Below are 27806 nucleotides of genomic sequence, written 5' to 3'. Positions count from 1 at the left end.
ATTTAAGTTTTTGAAAAATTTTCTATTTCAAAAACTTAAATCAGATCAAAGGATATTCAGTTTAAAAATGTACATGCAATTACATAGTTTTTTAAAAATACCTTTAGTGGTTATGGTAACCGAAGTGTTTGACGAGAACAAGAGAACTATTATAGAGCCAACTCAGAAATAAAAAAATTACCACATGCTTCCATTATATAATAATAAATATGATACATAAATAGCACACAAATCAACTAGGTAGTTAAATGGAAACTTCCTGGGGTCCTGGTAACTGCTTGGGTGAAAAAAGGAGCCAACCTAGGCAGAAGATGAGGTACAGAGACTGGGACCATTTAGAGAAACTGGAGGTGGGCAGTGGGATGTGTGCGCTGTGGGCGGGTGTCATGGAAGCAAAAGCTTATTCAGTCGGTATCCTGGGCTTGGTCACTGAGGCAGTTCCCAGTATTTTGTAATTACAGTGATACTGCAGTGGGTATCCTTGTGTATCTACAGTTTCATTTTCTGAAGGCCTATCTTCCCTGTACCTTCCTGGTCATGGAAAGGCAGTTGGGGGTACTGAAGTCCACTTGCTCAGGCACAGACTTGCAAGAAATGGATGCTACATTTTCAGGAATTTTGTGAACCTACTGTTGAACCATTGATAACTTGAAATCAACTGAGGTGGGGGAATTTACACCACGGAAATCCGCAAATGTCACTTGCCACCCCCAGAAAGCCAGCTTGCTAGCAAACTGCTGGAGTAAAAGTGCCAAGTTCCCCTCTAGGTACGGTTTTTCTTTAAATGTATTTCTGGATTCATTCTCTATATTTTGATCTAGAATTCTTGCCTCATTTACCTTTTTTGTATAGACTATAATTTTTGAAGAGAGGGATCATGGAATGGGTATCACTTTGTTAAATAATTTGGAAACTATCTTGTACATTTTGGAATATGGAAATTATACAAAAAATTGTTATATAAATTATTCCTTGAATTTCTGAGATAGGTTTCTGGTAAGCAAAAAATGCTCTTAAAGTTCTCTGTTTCTTCCATATTTACGGATGTCATTGTTATTTACTTGAGAAAAGTCAAATTTTCAGAAAAATTAACTATTTCATCAGGATTTTGGAATTTATTAGGTTAAACATTTAGATACTTTTTATTTTAAAACTACTTTCTCCACCGGTAGTCGGCATAATCTTCTTTCATATTACTAATTTTGTTTGCTTTTTCTTTCTAGCTTTCTTTCTACTTTTCTAAATTTAGAAAAGTAGTGTGTGTATGCTTGACACAGGCATATACGTTTCTCTGGTTTTTCATATATTCCTAATCTTTCAAGCTCTTCTTTTACCGGTTTTCAAATACATTTGCTTTTCTGTTTTTTCATTTATATCTATATATATGTAAAATCAAGGAGAATGAGTAGATGAGGAAGATTTGTAATATGAAAGGAGATTATAACTAATAATGATAGGGACAACACTTTGTAAAGAATAAGCGAAAAACTATCTGAAGTTCTAGGGTAATTGTTATCACAAATAAATAATATATTCAAATTAATTTCCTAAGCAATGTAGATGTGAAATCTAGACAAAGTGGAGTCTGGCTGTTTAATTCAGATGTTCTTTCTACTTTCCCCTGCCCAACTTTTCCTCTCCATTATTCGGAGATTATTGTTGCTAGTGTATCAGTCAGGATCCTATCAGGAAAAGATGGCAAATTCAAAGTGAGAAGGGAGGTTAATAAAGGGACTTTTGCAGAGGCGTGTGCAGTGTGCAGGAACCTCACGGTAGCCAGGTGGGCAGGGGAGCTAGTCTGGGAGGGGAGCGGTTAGGACCCCCGAGCCCTGGAGAGGCCTCCAGGGAGGGGCCAGGACCCGAGGCCAAGCAGCTGCCACAGCTGAGGGACACTCTCCCTGTCCAGTCTCCTGCCGTGCCCATTGGTGGCTGACCCGGCCTGGAAGACGGAAGGTGAGGGAGCCCATTCAGGGAGCCTGACCCTGTCAGGCCCTGGGCCCAAGGCAGGAAGAGGAAGGTGGGAAAGGAGAAGCAGATGGAAACACATCCTGTGCATTTGAGGTCTTCATTAACTCACTCTTCCTTCTCTCTTTGGGTGTTCTTTGCTCATTTTCTTTTTTCTGATTTTAGGAAATTTAAAGATTTAATTCTTGGTTCTTTTATTTACCTCTTTTCTTGTTTAATAACTAAAGCAGTTAAATGACATACTTAATGACCAGTCCTGTACAGGATCTGACCCATCAGACTGGGGAGGGTTGGTGTTCCCGGGAGAGAGGCCCATGCAGAAGCGTCTGCGGGTTTGAACAGGACGGCCTGTGAGGGTTGGCTGGGCGGCAGGCCGGCTGGAAGCTGCAAAGCCTCCCCTGGAGTATACTTCTGTTCGTATTCCTTCTGTAAGCGCTTTGTTCATTTTTAAAGTCTGTAATTGCAACTTAAAACTCTTTTATAACCAAAAAGTTATTTGGGTTCTTAGTTTTAAATTGGCCAAGGTATTTTTAAACTTCAACCTTTTAATAGCTAGCCTAGTTGCTTTGTGGCCAGAAAATATCTTCCATACTCTTTCTGTATTTTGTCATTTATCAATTTTTCTCTGGGTCCTTTCTTTAACCAGTTCTTGTAATTTTGGCAAACAAAGTCTATTCTTTGTCAAAACCATTGAAGTTTTCCTCAGAGCTTTGCCCTGGGCATTGCTGCCTCAGAGGACATGTAAGGACAGGTGTGCAGATCCAGGGAGAAGAGTGGGGCCGGCAGAAACCACTGCCGTTTCTTCAAAGTGCTCAAGCCCCACAAAGGAGAGATACTTGTTCACTGCTTCACAGGAGCAGGTTTGGGCCCTGAGTCAGAGAGAAGACAGGCTTGGAAGTTACATGGGTCTGATGCCTATTTTGTGTGATCTCGGTCTATGAGAAGAAATTTGAGTCTGGCAAGATGAAGCAGGTTGTTAAGACCTGACCTTAAAGCTGTGGCGCTGAGCAGTCTGGCTAAGTTAACTGCCAGCACTGTTGGCTTTTCTGTTTCCCAGTCCACAGCAAGCTGAAGATACTGCCCAGTGCTGCACTCCGATGCTTTGTCAACCTAGAAGCAAGGGTCTCTGAGCACACAGCCTGCTGACCTTTCACAGAGTAACAACACAGCAATCTTGAAGCATCCTTGGACTAGCCCCCAGGGGACTATTGCTCAGGATCTGGTTGGAAATGGGATTTGAGTCCTTTGTAGCACGGTTTTCACAACTCCTTCTCTGATCACACTCTACTGTTGTTGTCCCACCCCTAAACACACGTTTTAATGACAGCAGCTTGTACCAATTACCCTATCAAATTGGCCCCTTATCTAATAGAAAGAAATAAAAAATATGCTGGAAATAATTTAGAGACTCACTTACTTGTATCATATCTCCATATTTTGCATCATAGACATTTTATGTTTGAGTTTTTATCCTGAGCCCAGGACTATAATTATAATTGTGTCTCTGTTAGGTGTGTAAAGTATATTCCTGGCTCCAGTAAAATGAAGTCCTTCCCTGGGAATGCTGATAAGAAATAAGAAGCATGTTTCTTCCTGTTTAAAACACAGGAATTCTGTTAAGTAGGGTCAGTGTTGGATCATAGTTGAGTGTCTACATCAAATTGAGATCTGTTATGACCTCTTTCCCCTTGTAGATGAATCACTGTGTCCTAGAGAGGAAGGTGTTTTTTATTCCCTCCAGAATCACTGCTTGCAAGGAAGAGAAAGATTTTTGAGCTTAATTCAAATGACCAAGAAGAGGGGAGTTGTGGAGAAGCAGTGTTGTGACAGCATTCAGCAGACAGATCCCTCGTGAAACACGAGGGGCTTGGGTTTCTCTCCCCTTCTCTTTCTGGACTGTATTCTTTTGCTTGCTCGTATCCTTATGTGGCTTGAAGTTTGGAAGACCTCATGGAATTAACTCCCACCACTCGTATATCTTAGAATCATCAGGAAAGGAACTCCTTTGCTCACAGACCAGCCAGTCCACTGGCTCTGCTTGGTGCCATGGCCTGGTAATGGTGTCATCTAGGGCAAACCTGGCTGCCAGCACCTGCTCTTGGTGGGGCTGCAGAGGGAAGCATTTCCCAGAAGAGAAGATTCTGACCTGGAAGGACAGTCACTGAGGCTTGTGTGCCGCCCAGGAGGGAGAGGAGCAGCGTCCCACTGAGGTATTAGGAGGAGTTTTATGCTCCCCTTTGAAGAAGACCTTGCCCAACAGAGTGTGTGTCAAGGACTTTGAAGCTTTAGAATTTCACAGGTGAAAACTGATAGTTCATTTTGTATTTTTAACTTAAAAAATCAATATCACAATGCTGAACCTTTCAACGTAAGGCATATTGAGAGCACGGGTTGAATTTTTGTTCACTACCAGCAACACTATCCAAGAGATCAGGGAGGGGGACCAGAAAGCCCCTCTTCTTCGTGCTCAGGAAGTGACACGGGGTCACCTTGAGAACCCTGCTCCTAACTTTTCTAGAGTGCAGGTTATTTTTCCCAAACAAGAGGACAAAACAAATGGATTTGCAAATGGCAGTGACTCAGGTAATCACATCTCAGATGGATGGCCCTGTTCTAGAAGGAACTGGGACTGACAACATGTTTTGGTGGATGAGGGAAGAAAGCAGGGAATGGGGGATGGCTCAGCTCAGGGAGCAAACCCGGCTGCAGTGTGCCTGTGACACCATGCAAACCAGTGTCCCCAGAGGTGTGGCAAGCTTGAACTTGGCCAGTGTTTATATCCCCAGGGTGTTTTCCTGGTGGGCTGTTTAAGCCACAGTAGTCTTCTGGATTGACGGTAGGTGATAAAGTCCAAGGCCAGCAAAATGTCCTGTTTTAAGAGGTTCGTTAGTTTGGAGCAAATCCCCAGCCAGGGCTGGGAGGTGTATAGGGAAGGGTTCTTTTGGGGAGGAGGAAACTGGCACAGCCTTAGTGGGTTGGGCAACTCAGGAAACAGAGGCAGAGTCCTTCATGAGTTCTGACACCAACTACCTGAGCTGGGCCAAGCTTTGCAGGTTAGGGGTTCAGTTCCCCCCAACACTGCCATCAGCTGAGGCCCTAGGCCACACACACTCTGAAATTTGAGTGTTCTCACTACCCTCAAAGTTTCATTAATTCACTAGAATGACTCTTAACACAGGAAAGCGCTACGTTGGATTCCCCCCCACCCACAACTGTGTGTTTTGCCACTTTTCTTTTATGGAACCTGCAGTAGTTCCTGTCTTTGCTAAACGAAAAAAATCTGAAAAGGATTTTTGCTTTTACAAAATGATAATTGCTTCACTTAACACCATTTCAGCTTATGACAGTTCTCATAGGCACATTCTAGTTTTGGATAGGAGCTTAAACTGCTTTTAAAATTATGTTTTTATTATAGTGAAAGGATACAAATTAGAATCAGCCAAAAGAGTAGGGACAGGACTGAGATCATCCCAGACTCAAAGCTCCCCGTGTCCTGCTCCGCCCCTCGTGGAGTCAGGACGGTTATGCTCCCAGCAAACTATGTGGCAGTGGGCGGGAGTATTGCCAACTAAGGTAGCTCACCTGGGATTTGTTGTTCAGAGTTTTTTTTGGTTTCACTGTTTGGTGTGCCTGAATCATAGGTCCTGTGGTTGAACTCAATCTTCAGCCCCAGTTCCACCCATAGGTGTCAGGTTGATAGAATATAACTAGGTCTTTCTTTAAGAAATGTGTAGTAAGATCCTACTAATCTAGAGGGACATTTGGGTACAGCATTCAGTGCCCATCTATGCAAGATGCTGTGGGCAATCCTTTAGGGCTCTTTCTTCCAAGGCCTGGAAGCACTCTGAGCACTGTTTGATAGGTCCCTTATCAAATAGTTCAATTAACTGTGAATTTCCTGGGATTTAAGGCTAAGGGAATTTAGATAGACCATTGCCAGAGATCCCATTTCAAGGTTTCTAGAAGAATGTATTGGTACTTGGTACCACTTTACAGGATGAGGGCAATACTGTGACTTCTGATGCTGAGTTGCAGGATCATCGTTTATTTTGACCTCTTAAGACCAAGGATGACATATGTCAGAGAAGTCGGAGAAGATATTTGAACTGAAGCCTAGATGGTCTTCCTAACCCTGGTCAGAAACATAACTTTTTTTTCTTCTAAACCACTGTATCTCTTGAAGCCTCTAATGACAAGCCTCATGCATTTTAGTAAGTGCTCGGTAAATATTTGCTAAATGAAATGTCAGGAGAACTAGCTTTCAAAAGTTGAGTTGACTGCATCATAGACAGTACATCATCATTTTATCATCATAGACAGTAATGTCAAGTGGCTTTTATAGAGGAGATTATGTAGTGTAGATCCTTGCTACTCCAGGTGTAGTCCTTGGACCAGATCATGTCCCCACCTGGGAGGCCGATAGCAGTGCCAAGTCTTTGGACCCCACCCAGAGCTGCTCAATCAGAACCTGCATTTTAACAAGCTCTGTGAGAAATTCATATATATTTCGTAGTTCAAGAAGCTTACTCTGGACCACGTTTCTCAAGCTTAGTGGCAATTAGAATCCCAGAACCATAAGGTCAGCCTTTCTGTGGGTGGAACCCAGACTTCAGGATTTTCAAAATTTCCAAGGGGGTCTTACACTGCGAGTCAGGGGGAAGCAGTCTCCTTGGTCACTTTGGACAGTCTGAGTTTTTTACAGTCCTGAACTGAGTCACCTTTCTTTCCAATGAAACTTGGTTTCATCCTTTCTTGCATATCTTGCAAAGCTATAGAATATTCCTGGCTGGAAGGTACCGTGTGTAAGTGGGATTGCCCTGGAGCTGTGTTTAATCTAGGATCAGCTATTTTCAAATGTGGACTTGAAAGAGAATGGTGGAAGTGCTTTGAAGAACAGCACAAGGAATTTTCAGGGTCATATCTTTAAATCATGTTTTTTTCTGCCATGACTGCTGAATTAGAATCTGGAGAAATTATTTTCTTCCATAAAGAGCCAAGTTCAGTAGGGGGCAGCTTGCACAGATGATTCTGTTTATGGAATTTTTCTGGAAACCTGGTGTGAGACTTGTGACCTTCAGTTTATCCTCCCGTAGCCACAGAATGACCTGCATGGCCGCCTTGACTTCTGTTCCCTCTGCAGGTTCTCCCTCCCTTCCCTGCACTCATGGGGGTGCTGGCCGGGGACCTCCTCTCTGCTCTCCACTCACTGCCTTGGTGATCCCATCCTGCCTTAGGACTTTCAGATGCACTTGTGCATTGATGACTTGCAAATTTGTATTTCTACCCCAACATCTCTCCTCTGAGTGCCAGATTTGTTGGTGTTTAATAAGCATTTTCAAACAGAAAGTGTCCAAAACTGAACTCCCATGTTCCTCCCCGAGCTCTGCTCCACCCTCCCCATCTTAGTTCATGGAAATCTCTCCTTCCAGTTTGCTCAGGTCAGAATGTGGAGTCATCCTTCTCTTTCTCTCATTTCACAGCCAGTCTAGCAGCCGGTCCTTTGCTTCTATCTTCCAGGTATGTCTGGAATCCAGCAACACCTTCTCCCCACTACCCTAGTCCAAACCACCACTGTTTGTTCCTCATTAGAATTACTGCAGAAGCTCCGAATTTGTCTCCCTGCTTTTTCCTTTGGTCACCTTCAGTCTGTTCCCAGCATGACGCCCTAAGAGCCCATGAAAACTTCTCAGCACAGATTCCTTCAGTGGCTGTCTTTCAGGAGCAGACTCAGAGCCCTTACTCTGATATCCGAGGTGCCACCAGCATGCCCCCCTCTTTCCCTCACTGTGGTAGCTCTGGCCTTCCTCAGGGTCTGGCTCCCGCACCTCACCAGGTGTCTGCCTGCCTGCCTCCCGCCCTCCTTCACACCCAGCCCCTCCCATCAGCACCCTGCGATTCCATGGGGTCTAGCCCTCATCCCAGCTCTCTTACCCATGGCATCACTTTCCCTTACATTGCTCACCCGTTTTTGTTCATTATCTGTCCTCTCATCTAGAAGGAAAGTCATGATAGCAGCAAAAGGAATTTCAACTGTTGGATTCACTGTTCTTTCACTAGCATCTAGAAAAGGCACATAAAGCAAATGAATGGTTGCATTTGCTGTCCCAAAGAGGACTGGAAACCCATTTAATGTAAAACATCATGAGTTTGACACCCAGGGCATGGACTAGCAGGATTCCATCTATGTATCTATGAGGTCAGAGCCTGGTGAGGGGCTGATGTGCAAACAAGCACAGTGCAATATGATTCTTGTGCTTTTAGCTAAAATCCAAATGCTCCTGGAGCTCACAGGGGCAACTCACAATCTGGCCGAGTTTGGAGATGTGGCATTTGACCTTGGTGTAGAGCAGTAGTCCCCAGAGAAAGAAAAGGGAAGCATCATAGGCAGAGATGGACCATGGGAAAACGTACACAGGTGTGAAGTGTCTCTAGAATCATCGAACAGCAGGATGGAGTGTGCTTTGTTGGGGGAGTGGCTGGGGAAATCCTGGAAAGAGAAGGCTGAGGACAGCAAGTTTGGATTTGATCCTGTAGGTGATGGGGGACCATTAAGTGTTTTATGCTTAGACACAACATGATGAAATTGATGGCAGGTAAACTCATCTAGAGCAAGTATGGGGAAGGAAGAGGGAGAACGGAGGCCAGCACACAGGTGGCGGAGGTGTGCCAGGGGCCTGGTTGTGGAATGATGAGGATTTGGAGAGATTTAAAAAAGTGACTGGCCTAGTTTCAATAGTCAAAGCCATGACTGGAGAATAAAGCCAGTAGCACTAATAGTAAGAGAAATGTAAATTAAACCCACAGGATATGCCATTTCATGCCCATCAGGTTAAACACAAGGAGGGCTGACAATAGCAGGTGCTGGCAGGAGTATAGAAACATGGGGGCCGCACTGCTGACGGCAGAGCAGACTGGTGCTGGCCTTAGACCAGCACCACAGCCTGCCTGGCTAAAGCGGGGGGGGGGTTGTCCTACCATTCCTGCCCATGTCCCCAGCAGGGAACCTCTCACACACAGGCCTCGTGGGTTGTGGGTAAGAAAGTAACTTTGCTTGTGATAGCAAAAGAAAAGAATGGAGAAAATCTAAATGTTCACTGGAAGGAGAATAAATAAACTTTGAAGTACACCTCAATAAAATACCATGGAGTGATAGAGCTGTGCACTAATGCTGGTAAATATCTCAAACATCAAATTGTTATTTCTACAGTGTGAACTTTTATTTATGCTACCAGAAAGGTTAGTTAAAAAGCATGAATAATAATAGTTTTCTATGAGATCAATATAGAATATGCTTAGGATACAAGCTTACTAATTGAATAAATCTCTGCTTTTAATATTAGAGTATTTTTAGATACTTACATGAAAAGTCAAAATGCCATTAAACACCATATTTTCTTTGGTAAACCTAATACTAATAATAACATATTTTATATGAATTTAGGGAACACTGAGGTCCAAATGGAAAGAGTTTCGAATAAAAATGGCATATATAAGCTCTGGCCCTGGTTCTGCCCTTATTTCTGTAATCTTGCTCAGGTCACTTAACTGAAGTGTCTGCCGTTCATTGTTTGTTGTTAGCTGAGGACAGGACTACGGTCCTGACGTGGACAGTGTGGTGGTGAGGCCCAGAAGAAACCATGGTGAGGAATGGGCTCTGTAAAGGGTGCGTGCTATGAATTCACTGCCCAAATGCCTTACTTTTTTCATCTTGTTGAAGTAATAGATTTTGAAATAACATCATCACTCAAGTGACAGGTCTGAAAAGACAGGGAAGCAGCCTGAATTTTCTAGGCATGGACCTAAAGAATTAGTGTCGGTGTTACTCCAGGTCCTCTGAGCAGCGGTGCAGAAATTGGATCAGACAAGCAAGGGATTGATCAGGAGAAGCCCCTGGAGGGGCTGGGAGTCAGGGCAGGCAGAGCTGACCCCTGTGAGGAGAGAGGGAAGGGGAAGAGCCCCACAGGTCACAGTGTGCTACTGACTGCCTCACCTTGGAGGGGATTCCTGCCAGACCCAGGTAATTTCAGTTTTATTGACTTCCTGGTAAATAATATGTGTTCCCAGTGTTGACTGTGCTCCACCTTCACTAAACTAAAGTCTTCGCAGACAGCTGACAGCAAGCAGGAGCTCACTTATTAAAGAGATGCTTTTTAATACAGTGGCATTAGTGACCCACATAAAATTCAGTGCCATGGAAAACATTCCTCAAAAGACAGAATTCAAAACTAATGTTTAGACAGGGGCTGACACCATCAAGATAACTGATTCAGGCAGAAATAATAGTAGCTAAATAAAAGGGCAGGTTGAGGAGTAATAGTTATTTACATAACCTCAAAGTATCTTTCTATGAGATACATACTAATTACAAAGGATAAAACAGTAACCATAGTGAAGAAACCTGGCAGACATCACCTTCACTAAGTAATCAAGGTCACCATCACCAGACAGGGACGAGGTGACAGCACGCATCTTTGGGGATGGTGCCCGAAGATCTCAGCATCGTTCCCGTGTGCTCCCACCCAAAGGGCATAGGCTGAATCTGATGGCAGAAAATGTCAGGCGGACTTAAAGTGAGGGACATACTAGAAAATCACTGGCCCGTCCCCTGGAAAGCTCTCAGTGTCATGAAACACAAAGAGAGAACAGACAACTGAAGACACTACAGAGGTCTTAGATCATGGATTTTCCTTTGCTGTAGAGGACATTATTGAAAAAAGTTGGTGAAATCTGAGTAAGGTCTGTAGATGAGACAATAGAATTGTGTCAATGTTGATTTCCTTATTTTTTTAATTGTACTTAGCTATGGGAGAGAATTTCATGTTTTTGGGAAATACCCCTGAAAGTATTTAGGAGTAAAGGGCATCTTGTCTACACATTTCTTTTGAGTGTTTCAGGAAAAAATTAGATATGCACACATATGTGTATTTATAAATATGCATAATTATATAAGTTATACGCAGGCAGAGAGAGAGAAAGGAAAAACAAATATAGCAAAATATTAACATTTAGAGAATCTGTGTGAAATACATGGGGGAATTCATTGTAATATTCTTGCAACTTTTCTGTAAGTCTGAAAGTATGCCAAAATTTAAAAAAACAGAGCAAAATTAATGTAGAAAGTGGCCAAGTGATTGCAGGTTAGCCAAGTATTAGTATAAGGCCCTGACTGGAGTGTGAAGGCCCCTCATTTCATGAATGTGACACAGCTTTTTCATCACTGAGCATGCACTCCCTCTCTCTCTCTCTCTCTCTCTCTCTCTCTCCTGTAGGCAGTAGCTTATGTGATTCGTACCATGTTTAAACCTTTCCATGTATTTTCCCACGTAAACTTGTTGACAACGCTATGGAATAGATACAATTATAATCCCCATTTACAAGTAAGAAAATTGACATTTAGGATTAAGTAACTTGATGAAGATCCCAGGCCCAGCAGTGGTTGGATTAGACTTGACCTCAGGCTTCTAGAGCTCCTTCTGCTCTGTTGACTGTTCCATGTCTGGGAATCGTTTGTCTCTCCCATCACAGCCCTTTCAAGATAACTTTTTTTTTCTTCTGGGTATTTATAAATATGAAAGTATCTTGTGGTTCTTGCGTATGACATGGAGTCACTGAACTGATCTATACCAGCGTATGTCACCTCACTTTGCTCATTGCGCCACCATTACAATCAAGGTGAAGTTCTGCCCTTAAATTCCTTAAACTATTGGATTCTGGATAGGGGAAATGGAGCAGTGACCTATTTCATTAATTCTTTAACATCGAGATCCTTCAAGCTCTGTGGCTTAATATGAGCAATCTCTAACACACCCTGGTTCCATTTTGCCAGAAGCTCCCCCTGGCCTGGTGACAGTGACAAGAGATAAGACACTAACCTCTCCTGGCAGCTCTTCTTCCTCCTAATCCCACCCTGTTCCAGCTGCTAGGATGGGACCCTGCTCTCAATTCTAAAGTGTAAATGCCTCCAGGAGGACCTAATTTAAGTCTGTTAAACTCCACTATTGTAATTGCGTTAATGCCCTCATGGGCACCTGCTGTTTGCCAGCTAAGAGATTGAAAAGGACTCAAAAGACAGTAGATTCAAGGAAGAGATGTCCCTGTTGGGTGGTGCTAGAGACTTACCTCCCCTGGTTTTCTATGGTGAGATTGAAAATTTAGTAAAGTACAAGATTTTAACTATGGGCCCTCACCAGCAACACCACACTAGAGTCCAATCTTCTCTCTTGTTAGCAGAGTTGTTTTTTTTCTCCTGGGAGAAATTTGATCTGTGAGTTGATAGCAACTAAGAAAAAATGACCATAAAGGGCTTGGAATTTCAGTAGAAGAGAGAAATCAGCACATACAAGAAACGAAAAAGTAGAGGACTTGGTTGACTGGGATGGTTTGAACGGGGCACAGGAGAGAGGAAAGGCACCTCTTCAGCCATTGCCAGGTCAAGTCCATATTTGTGTTGAATCCTCTCCCTCACTCATGAAATATATGACCTTTCCATCAAAGGAGGTCAGGTCAGGAAAATGCCAAGTGCTGGTTGGCATGGAAGAATCAGGATGTGCTTCCGCCTTCCACCGAGCAGAGGGGTCCAGGTCAGAGGGGGTAGAAGTGGAGGCCGGGTGTGCAGCAATCTTACTCTGCTTTTTCTCTTGCTGCTTAGGCTGTGAAACAAACACCCCCACAATCGCAGTGGCTTCCGCAGCAAAGGTCTGTTTCTCACTCACATCACATTTAGGCTGAAGGGCAGCCTCAGCTCTCCTTCCCCTTGTGGGTTGGGTTCAGACAGGCTGTGCGTCTTCCTTCTGAAGTGCAGGCCGAAGGCACAGACCATCAGAACTAGAACATGGCGGCGTGGGGGGAACAGGAGCAAGAAGGATGGTGTAAACTCTTGATACCTCTTCACACTTAGGGCTCAGAAGTGAACATCACATTTAATTGGCCAAAGCTTGGTACATATGACATACCAAGTCCAAAGCCTACAAGGTGGGGGAGCATACTCTCCCCACCAGCAGCATGAGGCAGTCACATGGCAGGCGGGACAGAGGATCCCATGAGGAGAATGACGGTGCATCATATCCCACTCCACAGCAAATGGTAATGCTATTGCAGCCTGCTATGCGTTGTTCCGTTATCCATCTATGGGTGTGATTTAGAAAACACAAGGCTTCTGGGTCAGAGAACAGACCGATTACTAGAGGACTCTTGCCTTCATTCCCCTGCCCACCACTTCATGGGGTGAAGTGCTGGGAGCCGGATGTCCCCTGCATGCACAGGGGAGAAACCCTGACATTATGAATCTCAAAGATTATAAAAGAGTGGCTGGCACATCTGGCCCATTTTCTCTCTACAGAGAGGAAGAGAGATCTTTGTTCTGGAATATAAAGAAATCCTTTCTGGGGAGAGGATGCAAAGACTCTGGGCTTACCACCCCCGGAACTTAAACAGACATCTCCAGAGGAGACATACCCACACCCCTCCAGAGGTCACTGTGTTTAGGGTGGCCATCAGTCATCCTTTCACCCGGGTGCCTGTGCTTTTCGCTCAGAAATTGCTAACCACCAGAAACACAAAAATTCTCACAGACACTTTTTCCCACCACTTGCACTTTCCGACATTTCAAGTTTTGTCGTTGTTCAGTTTTGGCAAACCCAAGTTTTCAGAGAGGTAGAAACGAGTACCCCTCTGGTTCACAGTTTTCAGTAGGTAAATATCTTCCTTTGGCTGAAATACTGATCCTTGATTAAAAATCTGACACATCTCTCCCTCTCCCTGGCTGGTGAACACTGTTGTGCTTGATACTACATCTGGAAAACCTTTATGTTTTCATAGAACAGCAATGTAGAAACAACGAAGTTTGTAAAAAAACCACAGCTTGAGATCATAATTTTTCTTGTCTTATAAGCCCTCAACACCTTATTATCAAGTGACATCATTTACTTACGTGTAGTTTCCAGGACTTTGGAGGCGCAATTGTGGAAAAGACAAGGTTGCACATGCAGTCACATATATCTGGGTCAGCATATGCCTGTGGATTTTAATATCTTTAAAGGATTATATGTTCAAAGAAAAGCTGCTATTGTTTGCTTTTTGGTGTCTGAAAATCTCCTTTATGTGTCTGTGGAGTCTTAAAATATTATCCGATAGGAAAAGGTGTGACTGAAAAAGATAGTGGTGATATCCAGTAACCATGCTGTCTGACAGGCACCGATAGATTTACTGGATGCCTCTTCCTCCCAGAACAACAGCTTCAAGAAAGTAATTTCATGAAAAGCTTCCAAAATGGTACTGTTCTGGAACCTAGGAGTAGCAATCAGTTTAACTGACTCCAGAACTGATATCCAGAACCAGGTGTGCCTAAGGCCCTGAAGAACACAGCCAGCCTCTGCCTGCTTGCACGCCCAGCACCAACCACCCATGTGGCCTCCGCGTGCTCCCCTTCCTGTGTGCACTGGGCTCCTCCACTCCCGAAGAGGAGCTGGAGGTCCAGTGGGCATCATGGGAGCTGTGATGCCCACACAAGAAAAAGACAGATTCAGAAGGAGGCGTGGAAACAGAATACTGTTTCTGGCTAAAAAAAGAGAAATTGCTTCGTATTTTCCAGGAAGAAACTGCATTGCAGGTAGTCAGATGAGCAAGGAAGAAGCATCAAGCATCCCTCCTCAGTCTGCAAGAGCTGCAAGTGATACAAGTGGTTGCTAGACAAACACAAGGTTAGCTGGGGGTGGCACATATTAAATGCAGCACAGCCTTGCTCATGACAGCCCTCTTCTCCCTACAATTCTGACCAAATTCCCACACTCCCTTTATGTCTGGTCTGGATTTTTGCAAGGTGTCCCAGCCTCCTCCCTCACTTCCCCTTCAGTGTGTTCTTAATCCAGCATCCAGAAACCCTGTTCATTGGCAGTCACTTCCCTCTGAATTGCTCTCCACTGACTCCCCACCTTGCTCCCTGTGGACAGGACCCTTCCACTGGCCTGGGCAGCCAGCACCATCTACCCCTCATTACATCTACAGCTTCATTTCCTACAATTCTCCCCTGTGTTCTTTTATCTCCGGCCACATTGGCCTCTTGGCTGTTGCTCAGAAACCCAGGCACTCTCCACCTCAGGACCTTTGCACTTGCCATTCCTTTGCCTGGAATGCTCTTTTCCTGGACATCTGCTTGGGCACTTCCCTTTCTTCCTTTTGGTCTTTACTCAAAGTTTTCTTACCTTTGATAAATGCAGTCTAAAACATCACCTTCTAATCACATCTTAAATTTCATTTCTCATTTATTGTTTCTTCTTAAAATTTCCCACCATCTAGCATGTATTTTTACTTACTTGTGTTTTTTTGTTGCTGTCTCTCCTCAAACATGTGCTCCACACCCAGGACTTGCAGTCTGTGTTGTCTGCTAACATCACCTCATCTCCAGGGCCTGGTGTGTGCTTGGCGCTCCACAAATATTTGTTGAACATACAACTGAATGAGAAGACCCCTCCTCACAAGGCCCTGCTGGGAAATACACACGGTGGCTTAAAGGTGTTTGTGACCAAAATAATTTTTAAATCACTTAACAGGAACTGCTTAGAGCCCTCCTGAGCTCTTACACTCAGGGGTCTAACTAAGCATGTTGTATATTCAGCTGTTCTAGTCAGCATGTGACAACAGATATGCTAGAGCATTGGTTCCTTTGGCTAGGTCTATCTGTGCCCCGGAGCCCCATGCCCGGCTCTGCTCCTTGTGTTTTGTGTGACATTGAGCAGGTTATATGACACCTCTATGCCTCAGTTTGCTCATCTGTAACGCGTAGAGACAATAATAGTAACTGACTTGGAGGTTGTTGTGAGGATTAAGTGAGATACTATATGCAGAGCACTCCCAACGGTGCCTGGCACATAGGAAGCTGTCTAAATGCTATATACTAGCTTTCACCACTGTGTTTTCTGATGCTCAGGTGTGCCAGGCACGTGGCAACTGGTTTATAAATGTTGGATGGCTGAATCTGCTTTACTGTACAGTACCTCTCTGACCCTAAGGCTATCAGCAAGTCCCACCTGTCAGAGGCAACTGGTGACAGATTGGAAAACAGGCAGAAATGCAGGTCACCAGCCTTTCTTTTTTTCTGCCACTTGGAACATGAAAAAATACTGAACAGGATGAAGTCTCTTCACCTACCCATGATGTGCGAATTTAATGTGCCATTGAAACCAGTGGAAGTGAGCCCCTCGTTGCTGAGGGCAGTGTTAAGCCCATATGTTTTGCATAATTCTGCCCCATCATATTGCTTATTGTACAAGGAAAATGTTTTGATAGTCTGTCACTGAAATCTGTTTTTCATGAAAACATCCTGGGATCAGCTATGATTCTCAGAAGACAGCTTTGTTGTGGAGCTAGTCAAGTATGGAGTTCTATTATGAGTTTTCCCATCACAGATGTCCTGTGGATGGATGAAGGTTGTGGAAAAAGCACACAGCTCTGGGCTGAGCAGCAGCGAATCCCAGCACTGGGAGGAATAGAAGTTGGGGAGAGGGGCAGGGACCCAGTTCATGCCATGAGCCCTGACCCCAGCAGCAAGGCTGGCTGGGGGCTGCCCCTGCCCTGTCCTCAGCACCTTCACCCCACGACTCAGCTTCATTCCTCCTCCTGGCATTGCCCCTGGGCTGCCCAGAGTCAGGGTCTGAGGAATAAGGTCCTGGATGGAGGGGGCTGCACCCACATATTGATGTTGCCTGGTCATGGAGTTGGAAATGTCCACTGAGGACAAACTGGCCATCTTTGGAACTCATTTTCCTTAGAACAAGCGTGAGTCCATTGAGTTGGGAAGAAAATATTAAATAGGAAGTTTGGGGTTGGGGAACTTGGAAGTTCAGAGTCAAGCCATCTTTATTTTCCCTCTGCATTGTTACAAGTAGAGTTTAGTCTGGAGTTTGCTGGAGAACTGGGGAAACATGAATAAATGAAACTTGAAAATATTGAGTAGAAAAAAATGAATAGCTTACTGGCTATGCCATGCCCTTCAAGTAAAGCATGGTCTGTTTGTCGAAGCCTTTAAATTTTTTTTTTTAAGAGAAATGATCCGTAACAATGGAGGGGCCTGAGAATTTAAGAGATATTGTAAGTCATTAATGACAGGAAATATTAGCTATTGGCTCATGAAAAGACTTCCTCCCAGGAAAATGAACTCAATGATAATAATCCCTTTAAGATTATGTGACAGTAAATCTTATTATCTCCTAAAAATTTAAATGGAATCAAGACAAGGGACTGAAAGAAATGAGCGTGGGATATAACAAAACCAGTCAGTCCCCGAGTAATGCTGGTGAGTTAACAGTCGCAGAGTTGAAAACAAGACCAGACTCTCACATTTGAGCCTACCACGCTCGCTGTCAGCAGGTGAGTCCCTGCTGGGTCCCCAGTAGAAGGGGACATCTCGGGAAACAGCTTGTTCTTGGGATCACCTGTATGTACGAGGACACATAGGCAGGCTACTCCTCCACTTGTATTGGTCTGCTGGTCAGCAGGTATTTATCAGATGGGGGACACTGAGCTAGGGTCTTTGCACATGAAGAAAAGAGGGTGTTAAATTTTCCTGTGGGCTTGGGGCCACTGAAATGGAAACCATTTGTCTTTAATGTCTCTGCAACTTGTCATTTCCCACTGGAATTCAGTAGATCCTCGATGTCTATCATCCGTTCTGAGGACAACTTCAAGTAATTGATAGTCACAATTGCAGTCTTCCATGGGGGTGACTGTGCTTGTTGACCAGCCTTCTGAGGAAATCAGATACATCCACTCAAATTCTTTCTAAAGATCAAAAACCTCCTCTGTGGGCCAGCAACTCTGGGGCTTCTTTCCTGTGATGCCCAGTGGGACCTGCAGGGACTGGGCCACCCGGAAGATGGCACCTGGCTAGACTCCTTAAACACCCACTCCCAGCCAGAGTCTCTGCCTTTCTTCAAGGGTCAGGTTATGTATGACTCTCATTGTAATGTATTTATGGCTTGGCTTTTTAAACAACAAATGTAGCTTGTTTCTGTTTTTTTAAATCTGTCATGCAAAACAAATTTATTTTTAGCACAGGATAAATCACTGTGTGGTCTCAGGGCCAGTGTTACGCTTTCTGTATTGGGTTTTTAACCTCAGCTCATTCTGGTAGATGCAGGATCAGTACTAGGCCTGGAGTAATATCTTATCTGGTTTATTTTATTTTTAGTAATAACTTCTCTCCAGGTGACCCAGTAACAGTGGCAGAGTGTCAGGCCATGGAGGTGGTGTTACCTTTCGGCCTTGACTCTTAGAAGGGCACTATCTGCGTGTTTGTTTACAGGGTGGCAGTGCGGATGCCTGGGGCTGGAGAGCCCACTCGGAGGCCATGAAGTCCTCGTCAAAGGCTTTGTCTTCTCTGGGGCTCCTCCTGTCCCATTAGGGCCTCTACCTCAGGCCCCACTGCGAGGGCCCTCAGAGGCACCTTCCCACCTGACGTCCCTGCTGCCTTGTGCTGTGGGCTCCAAGACGGTTCCCAGGGGCCACAGCCCCTTGAGTGCAATAGAAGAAGTGGATATAATTGCATATAAATCACTTCCACATTTGAAGGGAGAGTTGTCTAATCTCAGGTTATTAACAAGGTACAACTTTGTTCATCCCTGATTCCATCAGCTGCACTTCTTGTTAGGGTTTCCTCTCCTTGACATCATCAGTTGTCGTCTCTGTGTGGATCTGTAATGCTGACATGGGTGGATGCAGAGGTGGAGCACTTACCTGGTTGCTTTTGAGCAGACAGGTCACTGGGTCCCCATTTCAAGCCTTTGGTCCCTGGGGCTCCAGCTTTTCCTGGAGCCAGAGGGTTCTGCCAGGTCCTCACTGGCAGGGTGATATGAGATTTGAGGAGCTAGAGCTGGATCCTTTCAATGCCCATTCACAGTGTTTGTCAAGTCTCTACTTCTGCTCCCATTTTTCTTTGCCAGTGTCAGGTTTTGCAGTTAAACAATTAGTAAACTGTAAAAAAAAAAAAACTATTTACAGTAAACTCTAAAGTGAAATATATCAGTATCCCCAGGGCTAAGACCTAAATAAATAACATCTAATTTGAATGGTCTTTTTTTCTGCTCAACTCACTCTCCTAATGCGTATGTGTATGTTTCATTAATTGAATCAACCTTTGGCTTAGGACAGGGGCAAAAAAAGGCCTCTTTTCCGTCTCCTAAAGTCTAGACTATGAGTTCCTCAAGGACGTAGACAGTCCCTGATCACCCATTCATTCATCCACTTCCCCTTGCACGTAGTGAGCACACTATTGTACCAGGCTCTGTGCTGTCCTGAGGATGACAGCCCAGCTGCCACAGAACTCTGTCAACTTTGCAAGACAGATGTTAAACAATTACATAAATAGTTTTTTAGAATTATTTTCAAAATTGACAAAATAAGCACAGGGTACTGTTCCAGGGTCATCTGTCCTTGACAGTGGTACGGGGGATGGAGGATTGAAGGCTGTGGAAAAGGTGGTGTGTTTCAAATGCATGGCACACTGACTGACGTCTCCCAGCGAAGGAGAAGCGTATTCTTCTGAGAACAGCAAACCCCCTGCGAGTGCTGGGCTGTTGGAGGTCATGGGGCGGAAGGAGGCAGGGCCAGGGCCAGATCCATTTTGCATGTTTGTGTGAAAACAGTCTGAAACTGGTAATTAGAACTTTAGCCCAAAGGAAGCATGAAGTCACTAAAGCAAGGAAGTGCCCCAATAAGATGTTTCCTTCTTTTAAAACATTCTGTCACATCCTATAGTATGGGAGAATATATTCATAAATGACATATCTAATAAAGGATTGACATCCAAAATATATAAAGAGCTCATGCACCTCAACAAACAAAAAGCAAATAATCCAATTAGAAAATGGGCAGAGGATCTGAACAGACACTTCTCCAAAGAAGAAATTCAGATGGCCACAGTCACATGAAAAGATTCTCCACATCACTAATCATCAGAGAAATGCAAATTAAAACCACAATGAGATATCACTTCACACCAGTGAGGATGGCTACCATCCAAAACACAAACAACAACAAATGTTGGCGAGGATGTGGAGAAAGGGGAACCCTCCTACACTGCTGGTGGGAATGTAAATTAGTTCAACCATTGTGGAAAGCAGTATGTAGGTTCCTCAAAAAACTCAAAATAGAAATACCATTTGACCCAGGAATTCCATTCCTAAGAATTTACCCTAAGAATGCAGCAGCCCAGATTGAAAAAGACAGATGCACCCCTATGTTTGTCACAGCACTATTTACAGTAGCCAAGAAATGAAGCAACCTAAGTGTCCATCAGTAGATGAATGGATAAAGAAGATGTGGTACATATACACAATGGAATACTATTCAGCCATAAGAAGAAAACAAATCCTACCATTTGCAACAACATGGATGGAGCTAGAGGGTATTATGCTCAGTGAAATAAGCCAGGCAGAAAAAGGAAAGAATCAAATGACTTCACTCATCTGTGGAGTATAAGAACAAAGAAAAAAACTGAAGGAACGAAACAGCAGCAGACTCACAGAACCCAAGAATGAACTAACAGTTACCAAAGGGAAGAGGACTGGGGAGGATGGGTGGGAAGGGAGGGACAAGGGGGTAAAAGGGGCATTACAGTTAGCACACATAATGTGGGGGGGTGCTCGGGGAGGGCTGTACAACACAGAGAAGACAAGTAGTGACTCTATAGCATCTTACTATGCTGATGGACAGTGACTGTAATGGGGTATGTCGGGGGGACTGGATGATAGGGGGTGTCTAGTAACCATAATGTTGCTCATGTAATTGTAAATTAATGATACCAAAAACAAAAAAACATTCTGTCTTTTGTAGAGAATTGATTTGGGGCTTGGGTGAGTGGGGAGACCAGTCAGGGTCAGTTGAGATTGAGCAGGAGAGGGAGACTTGGGTCCTGATGGAGGTTTAATGGTGAGAAGCAGATGGATTCTAGAATTATTAAAAATTTCTGACTGGGAGACCTATTGGGTGAGAACCATTACCATGCTCAGGCTTTTGGGCAGAGGATCAAGAGTGAGGACGAAGACCCTCGTTCCTTTTGCACCGTGTGTGAGGCTATGAGAAGCCCCAGAGGATGCCAGCTTTGGACTTCAAATGAGTTCTGAGTTGTCACAGAAATTGGGAAATTGTCAATGTTTAGTTAGTAGCTGAGGCTGTGGGTGGGAATACGGGCCCCTAGAATGAATATAGGAAGGTCTGGGGACCTCCGGGATGGAAAAGGTAAGGGAGGAAGAGCCTGCCAATGAACTGAGCTGGGTCAGCCTGAGGAGCAGGCAGGAAGCACAGGGAAGGGCCTTGGGCGAAGGGGGCGTGGTTTCCTCACCATCGAGAAGCCAGGTAGCTGCCAGCATGGGTGGGGCCAGACCAGGATCTGTCTCTCCTATTCACATCTGCCTGGACCAGAGGTGAGAACACAGGCTGTGCGCCCAGAATGCAAGCTTGCAACTATTTCTTACACAAACCCGTTTGTCAGCAAAGCTTCAGATTTCACGGAGGGTTTGGATAGCGGATATCATATACCACTTTCTTCTGGAATAAGAACATATTGATTGCTTTCACAGCAACTTTAAATTCAGAGGAAGATGTGTCTATAAAATCAAAATAAAGGCTCCTGAGCCGAAGTTGGGCAGGGATAAACCATCAGCCATTTCCCTATGCTTGGCATCTCTTTGCACAAGTCCAGTCTTTGACATGGTTTCTCTATACTAACGTGCCGATGCTGTGACCAGTGACTGCCATTTGGGGTGTTACTCTGCCGGCCATATAAGGGACAGCTCTTCCTCCTGGGTCTCTCACATCTGTGAGACAAGTTAACGACATTTCCAGCAGTTTAACTCCAGATCCGGTTCCTCAGTAGCTGGGGTTGCTGATGAGAGGAGTGTATCTGAGGAAGCTTTTAGGTTGTTTCCTCAGAGGCTGGGGGAACAGAGCCTCACCCCTGCAGACGCCATACCAAATGTGGATTTCCTGAGAAGCGAAAAAAATTTTTTTAGGTCCGTGATTTTTACTCCTAAATCTAAATCAAATTATTCATGGCATAAAATAATGTTGCTTGCTGCATTTTGCCCATTTTATCGAAATCAATATGGTCCTCTTGTAATTTGTCCTTTTATATGTTGGTTGCCCAAGCCAGGTATCTTGGTGGAGGTGGGGGTATGATTCTCCTCTTGCGGGTAATGTCGCTGATTCCATTTGTTTGGGATACACGCTGAGTTGACCTCGTTGGATTTTCCCCAGGAACCGATGCGCGTGCACGTGCTGGGCCATTATGCTGCTGCACCTGTGCAGTGTGAAGGTCAGTGCGCTTTTCTGATTATAAGAACCCGTCCATGTCATTCCATCATAAACCCACTCCACTCATAATGGAATGCGCCCGGCCCAGAGCCCTCTGTGGCTGCCCAGAACTTCTCTCCAGCGCAGCCCTGACATCTGAGACCCATCACCTGCTCTTCCCCCACCGCCTGCATCCACCTGATTCAACTGTGCTCCCTGTTGAGATGATGTTCTTTGCATGTCAAGTTGCTCTTGTGTGATGTGAATGTACCGTTGTCACAAGTGAATTTGTGCCTGGAAACAAATGGTCCTTCCAGAATCACAGCCAAGAGCTCCACTGGGCTGTGGGAAATTGCCTTACCTTAGGGCTGGTACAGACCCAAGGGAATTCACCTGGAGCCCAGAGCAACCATTTCTCCTGCTGACCAGAGTTGCCAGTTCATTAGGGGGTTGCCTGTAGGTGGGCACTCTCCTGGGAAGGGTTTTCCCCCTGCAGCCCTCAGGCCTCCCTCCGAGTCACCCCTTTCCTGTATTTCCCAGCTTTGTCACTCTTGGTGATGGCCCTGGTTTATAGTAGTTACAACTCACATTAACTGGACGCTATGCATCCTGATTTGTGAGTCTTCTCCACTCGCAGAGATCTGAAGAGGTAGGTATGACCACTTCCCGCCTTATGTTTGAAGGAGCTGGACATAGAGGGCTAAGACACTGCCCAGAGGCTCCCAGTGGGGAGGTGAGGCCTGCCTGTCTCGGGGGAAGACCTGTCCATGGGTCCATAGGCCCTACTGCAGCCCTGGGAATATGCACTCAGGTAATCCTTCAAGGAGGTTTTCTTTAAAATAAATAAAGAAAGAAAAGCTGGCATCTGTATAGCACTTTGCAAATGTACTAAGCATATCCACATGGGAGTTCAGCTTATCCCAGAAATAGCCCTGCAGTGAGAATGAGGAGAATGAGCAGAACAAGGCCTGAGGTGCTCGGTGAGGGCCTCCAGGTGCATCATCTTGCAAGAGGGTGAGCAGCCCTCAAACTCAAGCCTTCTTGTCCACCTCAGGGCATTGCTTCCAGATCACCTAGAGGGGTACTTTCTTAATTAGTAAGTTTAGGGTGCCACTTAGAGAGTGACCATTTTATATGTTGTATTCAGGAAGCATTAAATTAGTGGTTAATGTGTGCTGCCAACTGTCCAGGGACAATCTCAGGGCAGTAACTTCAAATGCCTTTGTCGTCTTAGACATCCCAGTTTGCTGTGCTGTCAGCAGAGGCTGCATTTCTCTAAGGCCACTCAGCTGCTCCACCCACTAGTTTTCCCCATTTGGGGAGGGCTTGGCTTTTGCTAAGAGATGCTCTCATCTGCTTACCTTCCCCTGGGACTTCCGAATTTCCTCTAGCTGTAAAGATAGTGACAAGTCTTTTTAAAATACCATGTAGTTCCTTTTGGGTGCGTTTAACATTCCGAGAGAATGCCCCCACCTTTTCCTCTTTCCAGGACTGATGTCCTTGGAAAGTTAGGACTTCTCAGTCCTAGAGATTCTCAGCTCATGTGTGTCTTCAGATACAGGCTTTGCCTTGAAATAAAACTCCTTGAATCTAATAGCAAAGCTACATGTGCACACAGATGATCTCAGGAGAATTTTATCAGTGATCTAGGAAACACAATGGCTGAATAGTCTCCTAACATTTAATGTGAGCTCCCCACAATTAACAGGAGAGAGAAGACAGAGATCATAGCAATGCTCCAGAAGGACTTAGTTTGTGAAACAGGAGCATGACGATGACACTGACAGCTGAAGGGACAGAGCACAGCAGCCTTATTCCCAGTCTCAGTGCGAAACTTCTTGCCCTCAACTTTGCCACAATATAGGAAATCTTGCACACTGTAACTTTTGTGTTTTTTGCTGAAATCTTCAAAACTGAAAATGATTTCAAGGGTTCCTATACCTTTCTGTAATATTTTCCAAGAAGATTCACCATGCTCCAAAATAAATCTGCAGCATTACTAACTGGACTTAAAAAATATCTGGAGATGAAGTAAGGATTACTTACTTACATAAGTGACCACTTAATGTAGCTACACTTTTCATCTGGAATGATCCTCAGCAGATGAATGCTCATCTCTGGAAGAAGCCTAAACAAAGGGGAATTTCAAGCCTAAACAAAAGCGAGTGGTTCTCAACCAGGGGTACATCTCAGGTCACCAAGTATAGCTTTGTATGTGAGGTTGGACACTTGCATTTGAAAAAAGTCTGGAGTGATTCTTAATATGCACCCCTGATGAGATCCACTGGCTAGAACTGATGGGACCTAAGCCTGTCTATGTCTCTGAATAAGAGACTAGGAAAGACATTTATAAAGATCTGCAGATCTTTGTGCTACAAAGAGGATCTTTTTGCTCAAAGATAAGTTTCCTGAAGCCTGTCAAAGATGCTTTTTGGAAAAATAAGCAAACAAACGTTAGGGCTCACGTGTAATGAGGACTAGCATCTCTGTGTCTGTTGGGGCCCCGAGGACATAGCCACTCGTCGAGGGAGAGAGAAATAACACCTTGAAGGAATGAGAAGTAGCACTGGGCCTTTTGTGTTCTTGCTTAAATCTTCCAAACTGAAAATGATCCCAAGGTTTCCTATACTTATCCCCACCCTTCATGCTCTTGGAGGTGAACTCTGTATCTAGAGTATTTAGTAGCTGGAGAGGTGGACCCTTGGCCATCTGAATGCCCCTCCAGCTTTCCTAAATATCCCCTGTATCTGCATCTCACTTGTCAGTATCATCCAGGCATAAATGGAAAAAATCATCAGAAGCCCTTAAATCCACACCACAATTTGTCTTCTTGACACCAAGAGAAAATCAGTACCATTAATTCTCTACATTTATTGATTTAGGAACTCAATCGAAAGGCTGACTGCTCTCCTCCTCCATCCCCCAACGCTCTCTGTGCTCCTCCCCCCACCACCACAGTTCTCAGGTTCCAATGTGTCTATGCCACTGGGCTGCAATAACTATATCCTAAAGAGAAAATTACTAGATCTCCCTCACATGCAGCCACAAAGTCAAGACTTCACTGAGGGACCACCATGGCCTCCCCTCTAGCTTTTCTCCCGTCGCTGCCTTGAGTTCAGCCTTCCTGGGTGGTGAGAGAAATCGCGTGCTCAGCACGGCTGTGGGGAAGCTGAGTCATGCCTTTGGCAGAGACAGGGAACTCCCGCTGGGAGACCAGTAGCCTTGGGTGAACCTGGAAGGGGTCTGGTCTGACAAACAAGGCCTCCTTCAGGGACTGCTTGGCCTCTGCCCCACAGGTGATGGGCGCCCCGTCCCCTCCCTCAGAGGGCAGATCGCCTGGGGAGTCTCAGCTCTGCTGACACCTGGGGGGAAGCCCTGCTACCAATATTTCCCAATAGGAAACAGCAACCTTAGCACAGAAATAAAGCTGCCTGCTGACTTGCTCACAGCTATCCCAATAGTTGCTCTGGGTGTCATCCTGACGCAGCAGTCCCTGAGCACCAGGCCACACAGGCTCAACCCTTTCCGTCAGCCCTGCCCAGCAGGACCCAAGCCGCGTGCCACTGAATAACTTCTCCGTCTGTCTGCTCTTTAGATGATGTCTTGTTTTGAATACTTAATCTGTCCTGTTCTTTCAAAGTAAGTGCTTTTATAAAAGGTCTGGACTGTCCTTTAAACATATATATATATTTTTCTCACTTAAAGGGAAATGTATTTCTGGTCACTTCTGGACTCAACTTCAGAAAGGGACCTGGGTAGAGGAAGGATGCTTTTGTGTGGAATTCAAAGATTGGTTTAAACGAGGATGTGCACATTGCATAGCTGTTTTGCCCAGTTAGATGATGGCAAAAAAAACCGTGCATGTGTAGCTAACTGTTTGGAGTTTTGCTTATTCCAAGTAGTGTGCAGTAAGTAGTTTTGTTTGGGCAAAGGAATGCCAGCGGTAGCGGCAGTGACAGATGAAAAGCCTCTCTTGCTTGGTAGTGCCAGATTTGGAGTCTAGCATTTCAATTTTCAGCAAGAACTCTTTACCCCCACATGCCCATTTGCACGGTGCAGAGTTCTCGGTGATCATGGCATTGCTGTGTCCTGCTGGGCTCGCAGTGCAGCGCTGTGTGCCAGCAGATACGGTTCCTGATCTGCTTGCTTGCTGTGCTTTCTCCATGAAGTTTCTTGCTTTTCATGATTTGAAAAATGCCAGTGTTTTCAGGATCGTGGCTAAATATATACCACAACTGGACGTGTATTTGCTTTCCTCTCTTGCACATTTTTTTCCTTTACAAAGTAGAAGTGAGATTCTGGAGTATTTTATTCTCCTTGAACATTTTGGATTGAGTTGGGTGACTCTGGCCCTCATGAACTGCTAGGAATTAGACCTCAGACCCTGAAATAAGGGCCCTGAGATGCAAACTCATGCTGGCTTGGATGTTTTAGATGGAGATATGAGCAGTCATTCATTATGCATCTGGCAGCTGTGTACTGAGCACCTGCCACATACCAGCCACAGCTGAGGTGCTGGGGATACAGCCCATGAACAACAGACAAGCCCCTACCTCGTGGAGATTTTATTGTAGTTCTGGTGGGAATGGGTGTCAGGAAATGAAAATCACAACTCAATATATAACTTGATGTCAGAATGGCAAGTCCTAAGAGAAAGGAGAGAGCAGGTGGTGAAGAGAGGCCCTGGGGACACCTCTGTTCTCCTGCTTGGCCACAGCATCCCCCTGTGGGCAAAATCTCTGAAATTCTATGCTGTCTCTGAACTTGCATAAAAATATAGCCCAGAGGTCACCACCTCTACCATCCCTAATGAGGTTATTTTATTTGACTGCCAGTGAGGTGTTTTGTTTTGTTTTATTTTGTGGGGGTGGGGGTTTGATTTTGTGATGACTTCATTTAAAAACATAATTTTATGTAAGAATCAGAATCTTAGCTTCTCTTGAAAAAACTCAAAAGTGCTTCATCTCTGGGCCCACATTCTGCTTGGCAGCAAAGGGCAGGAGCTGAGTGAGGGGGTCCCTGTCAGCTCAGAGGGACATAGGACCTCCAGATTATCATTGTTTCCACTAGCTCACCTCCCGCTGGCCTCTGAAGGCCCCCCTTGCTTCAGTCTGTTTTGGCGCCAACCCTGCACTGCCCAGGACACTGATGCCGCTGGGACCCAGGACCCTTCCTTACTGGGTGTTTCTGTAGAGCTGTCTCCTTCCTCCTCTCCTGATCACGTTGTGTAGATTTGACTCTCTTGAAGGCTGCAAGGCACTGTCAGGTGCCAAGCAGTCACAGTCCTAGGCTAAGTTAGAGAAGCCATCTAGTCAAAGAATGAGCCCTATCCCTTTGCAGTCGCAGATTGCTTTCATACAGCCTTCCAGGGCAGAGGACTCAGCGCGACTCCCAACACCTAGTATATTTTCATTCATGATCATCACCGGTCTAAATAACTAAGATGCTCTTGGGGTTATGGGCTCATTAACTCCTGCCTAATGAAATGCAAGCCCATTCTCTGGCTATTCATCTTTTGTCCCTTATATAATTCCACCCACCAAATCCTCCCCAGACAT

The 27806-nt window shown here is 44.9% G+C and overlaps 1 protein-coding gene across 3 annotated transcripts in view; it reads left to right on the top strand.

The window, feature by feature from the left end:
* HECW1 (HECT, C2 and WW domain containing E3 ubiquitin protein ligase 1) overlaps positions 1 to 27806 on the top strand; it is a 374060-nt gene that overhangs the window by 97159 nt on the left and 249095 nt on the right. For all 3 annotated transcript variants that reach the window (XM_057504386.1, XM_036918894.2, XM_036918893.2), the window contains exon 2: positions 22213 to 22270. In XM_057504386.1, the coding sequence (XP_057360369.1) occupies positions 22244 to 22270 (27 nt within the window). In that variant the 5' untranslated portion in view covers positions 22213 to 22243. The remainder of the gene's footprint in view (positions 1 to 22212; positions 22271 to 27806) is intronic.

The sequence above is a fragment of the Manis pentadactyla genome, chromosome 7, assembly GCF_030020395.1.
Source record: "Manis pentadactyla isolate mManPen7 chromosome 7, mManPen7.hap1, whole genome shotgun sequence".
NCBI classification, from domain to species: domain Eukaryota; kingdom Metazoa; phylum Chordata; class Mammalia; order Pholidota; family Manidae; genus Manis; species Manis pentadactyla.
The sequence above is the reverse complement of the archived record's forward strand: the minus strand, read 5'-3'. Positions and strand labels throughout refer to the sequence as shown.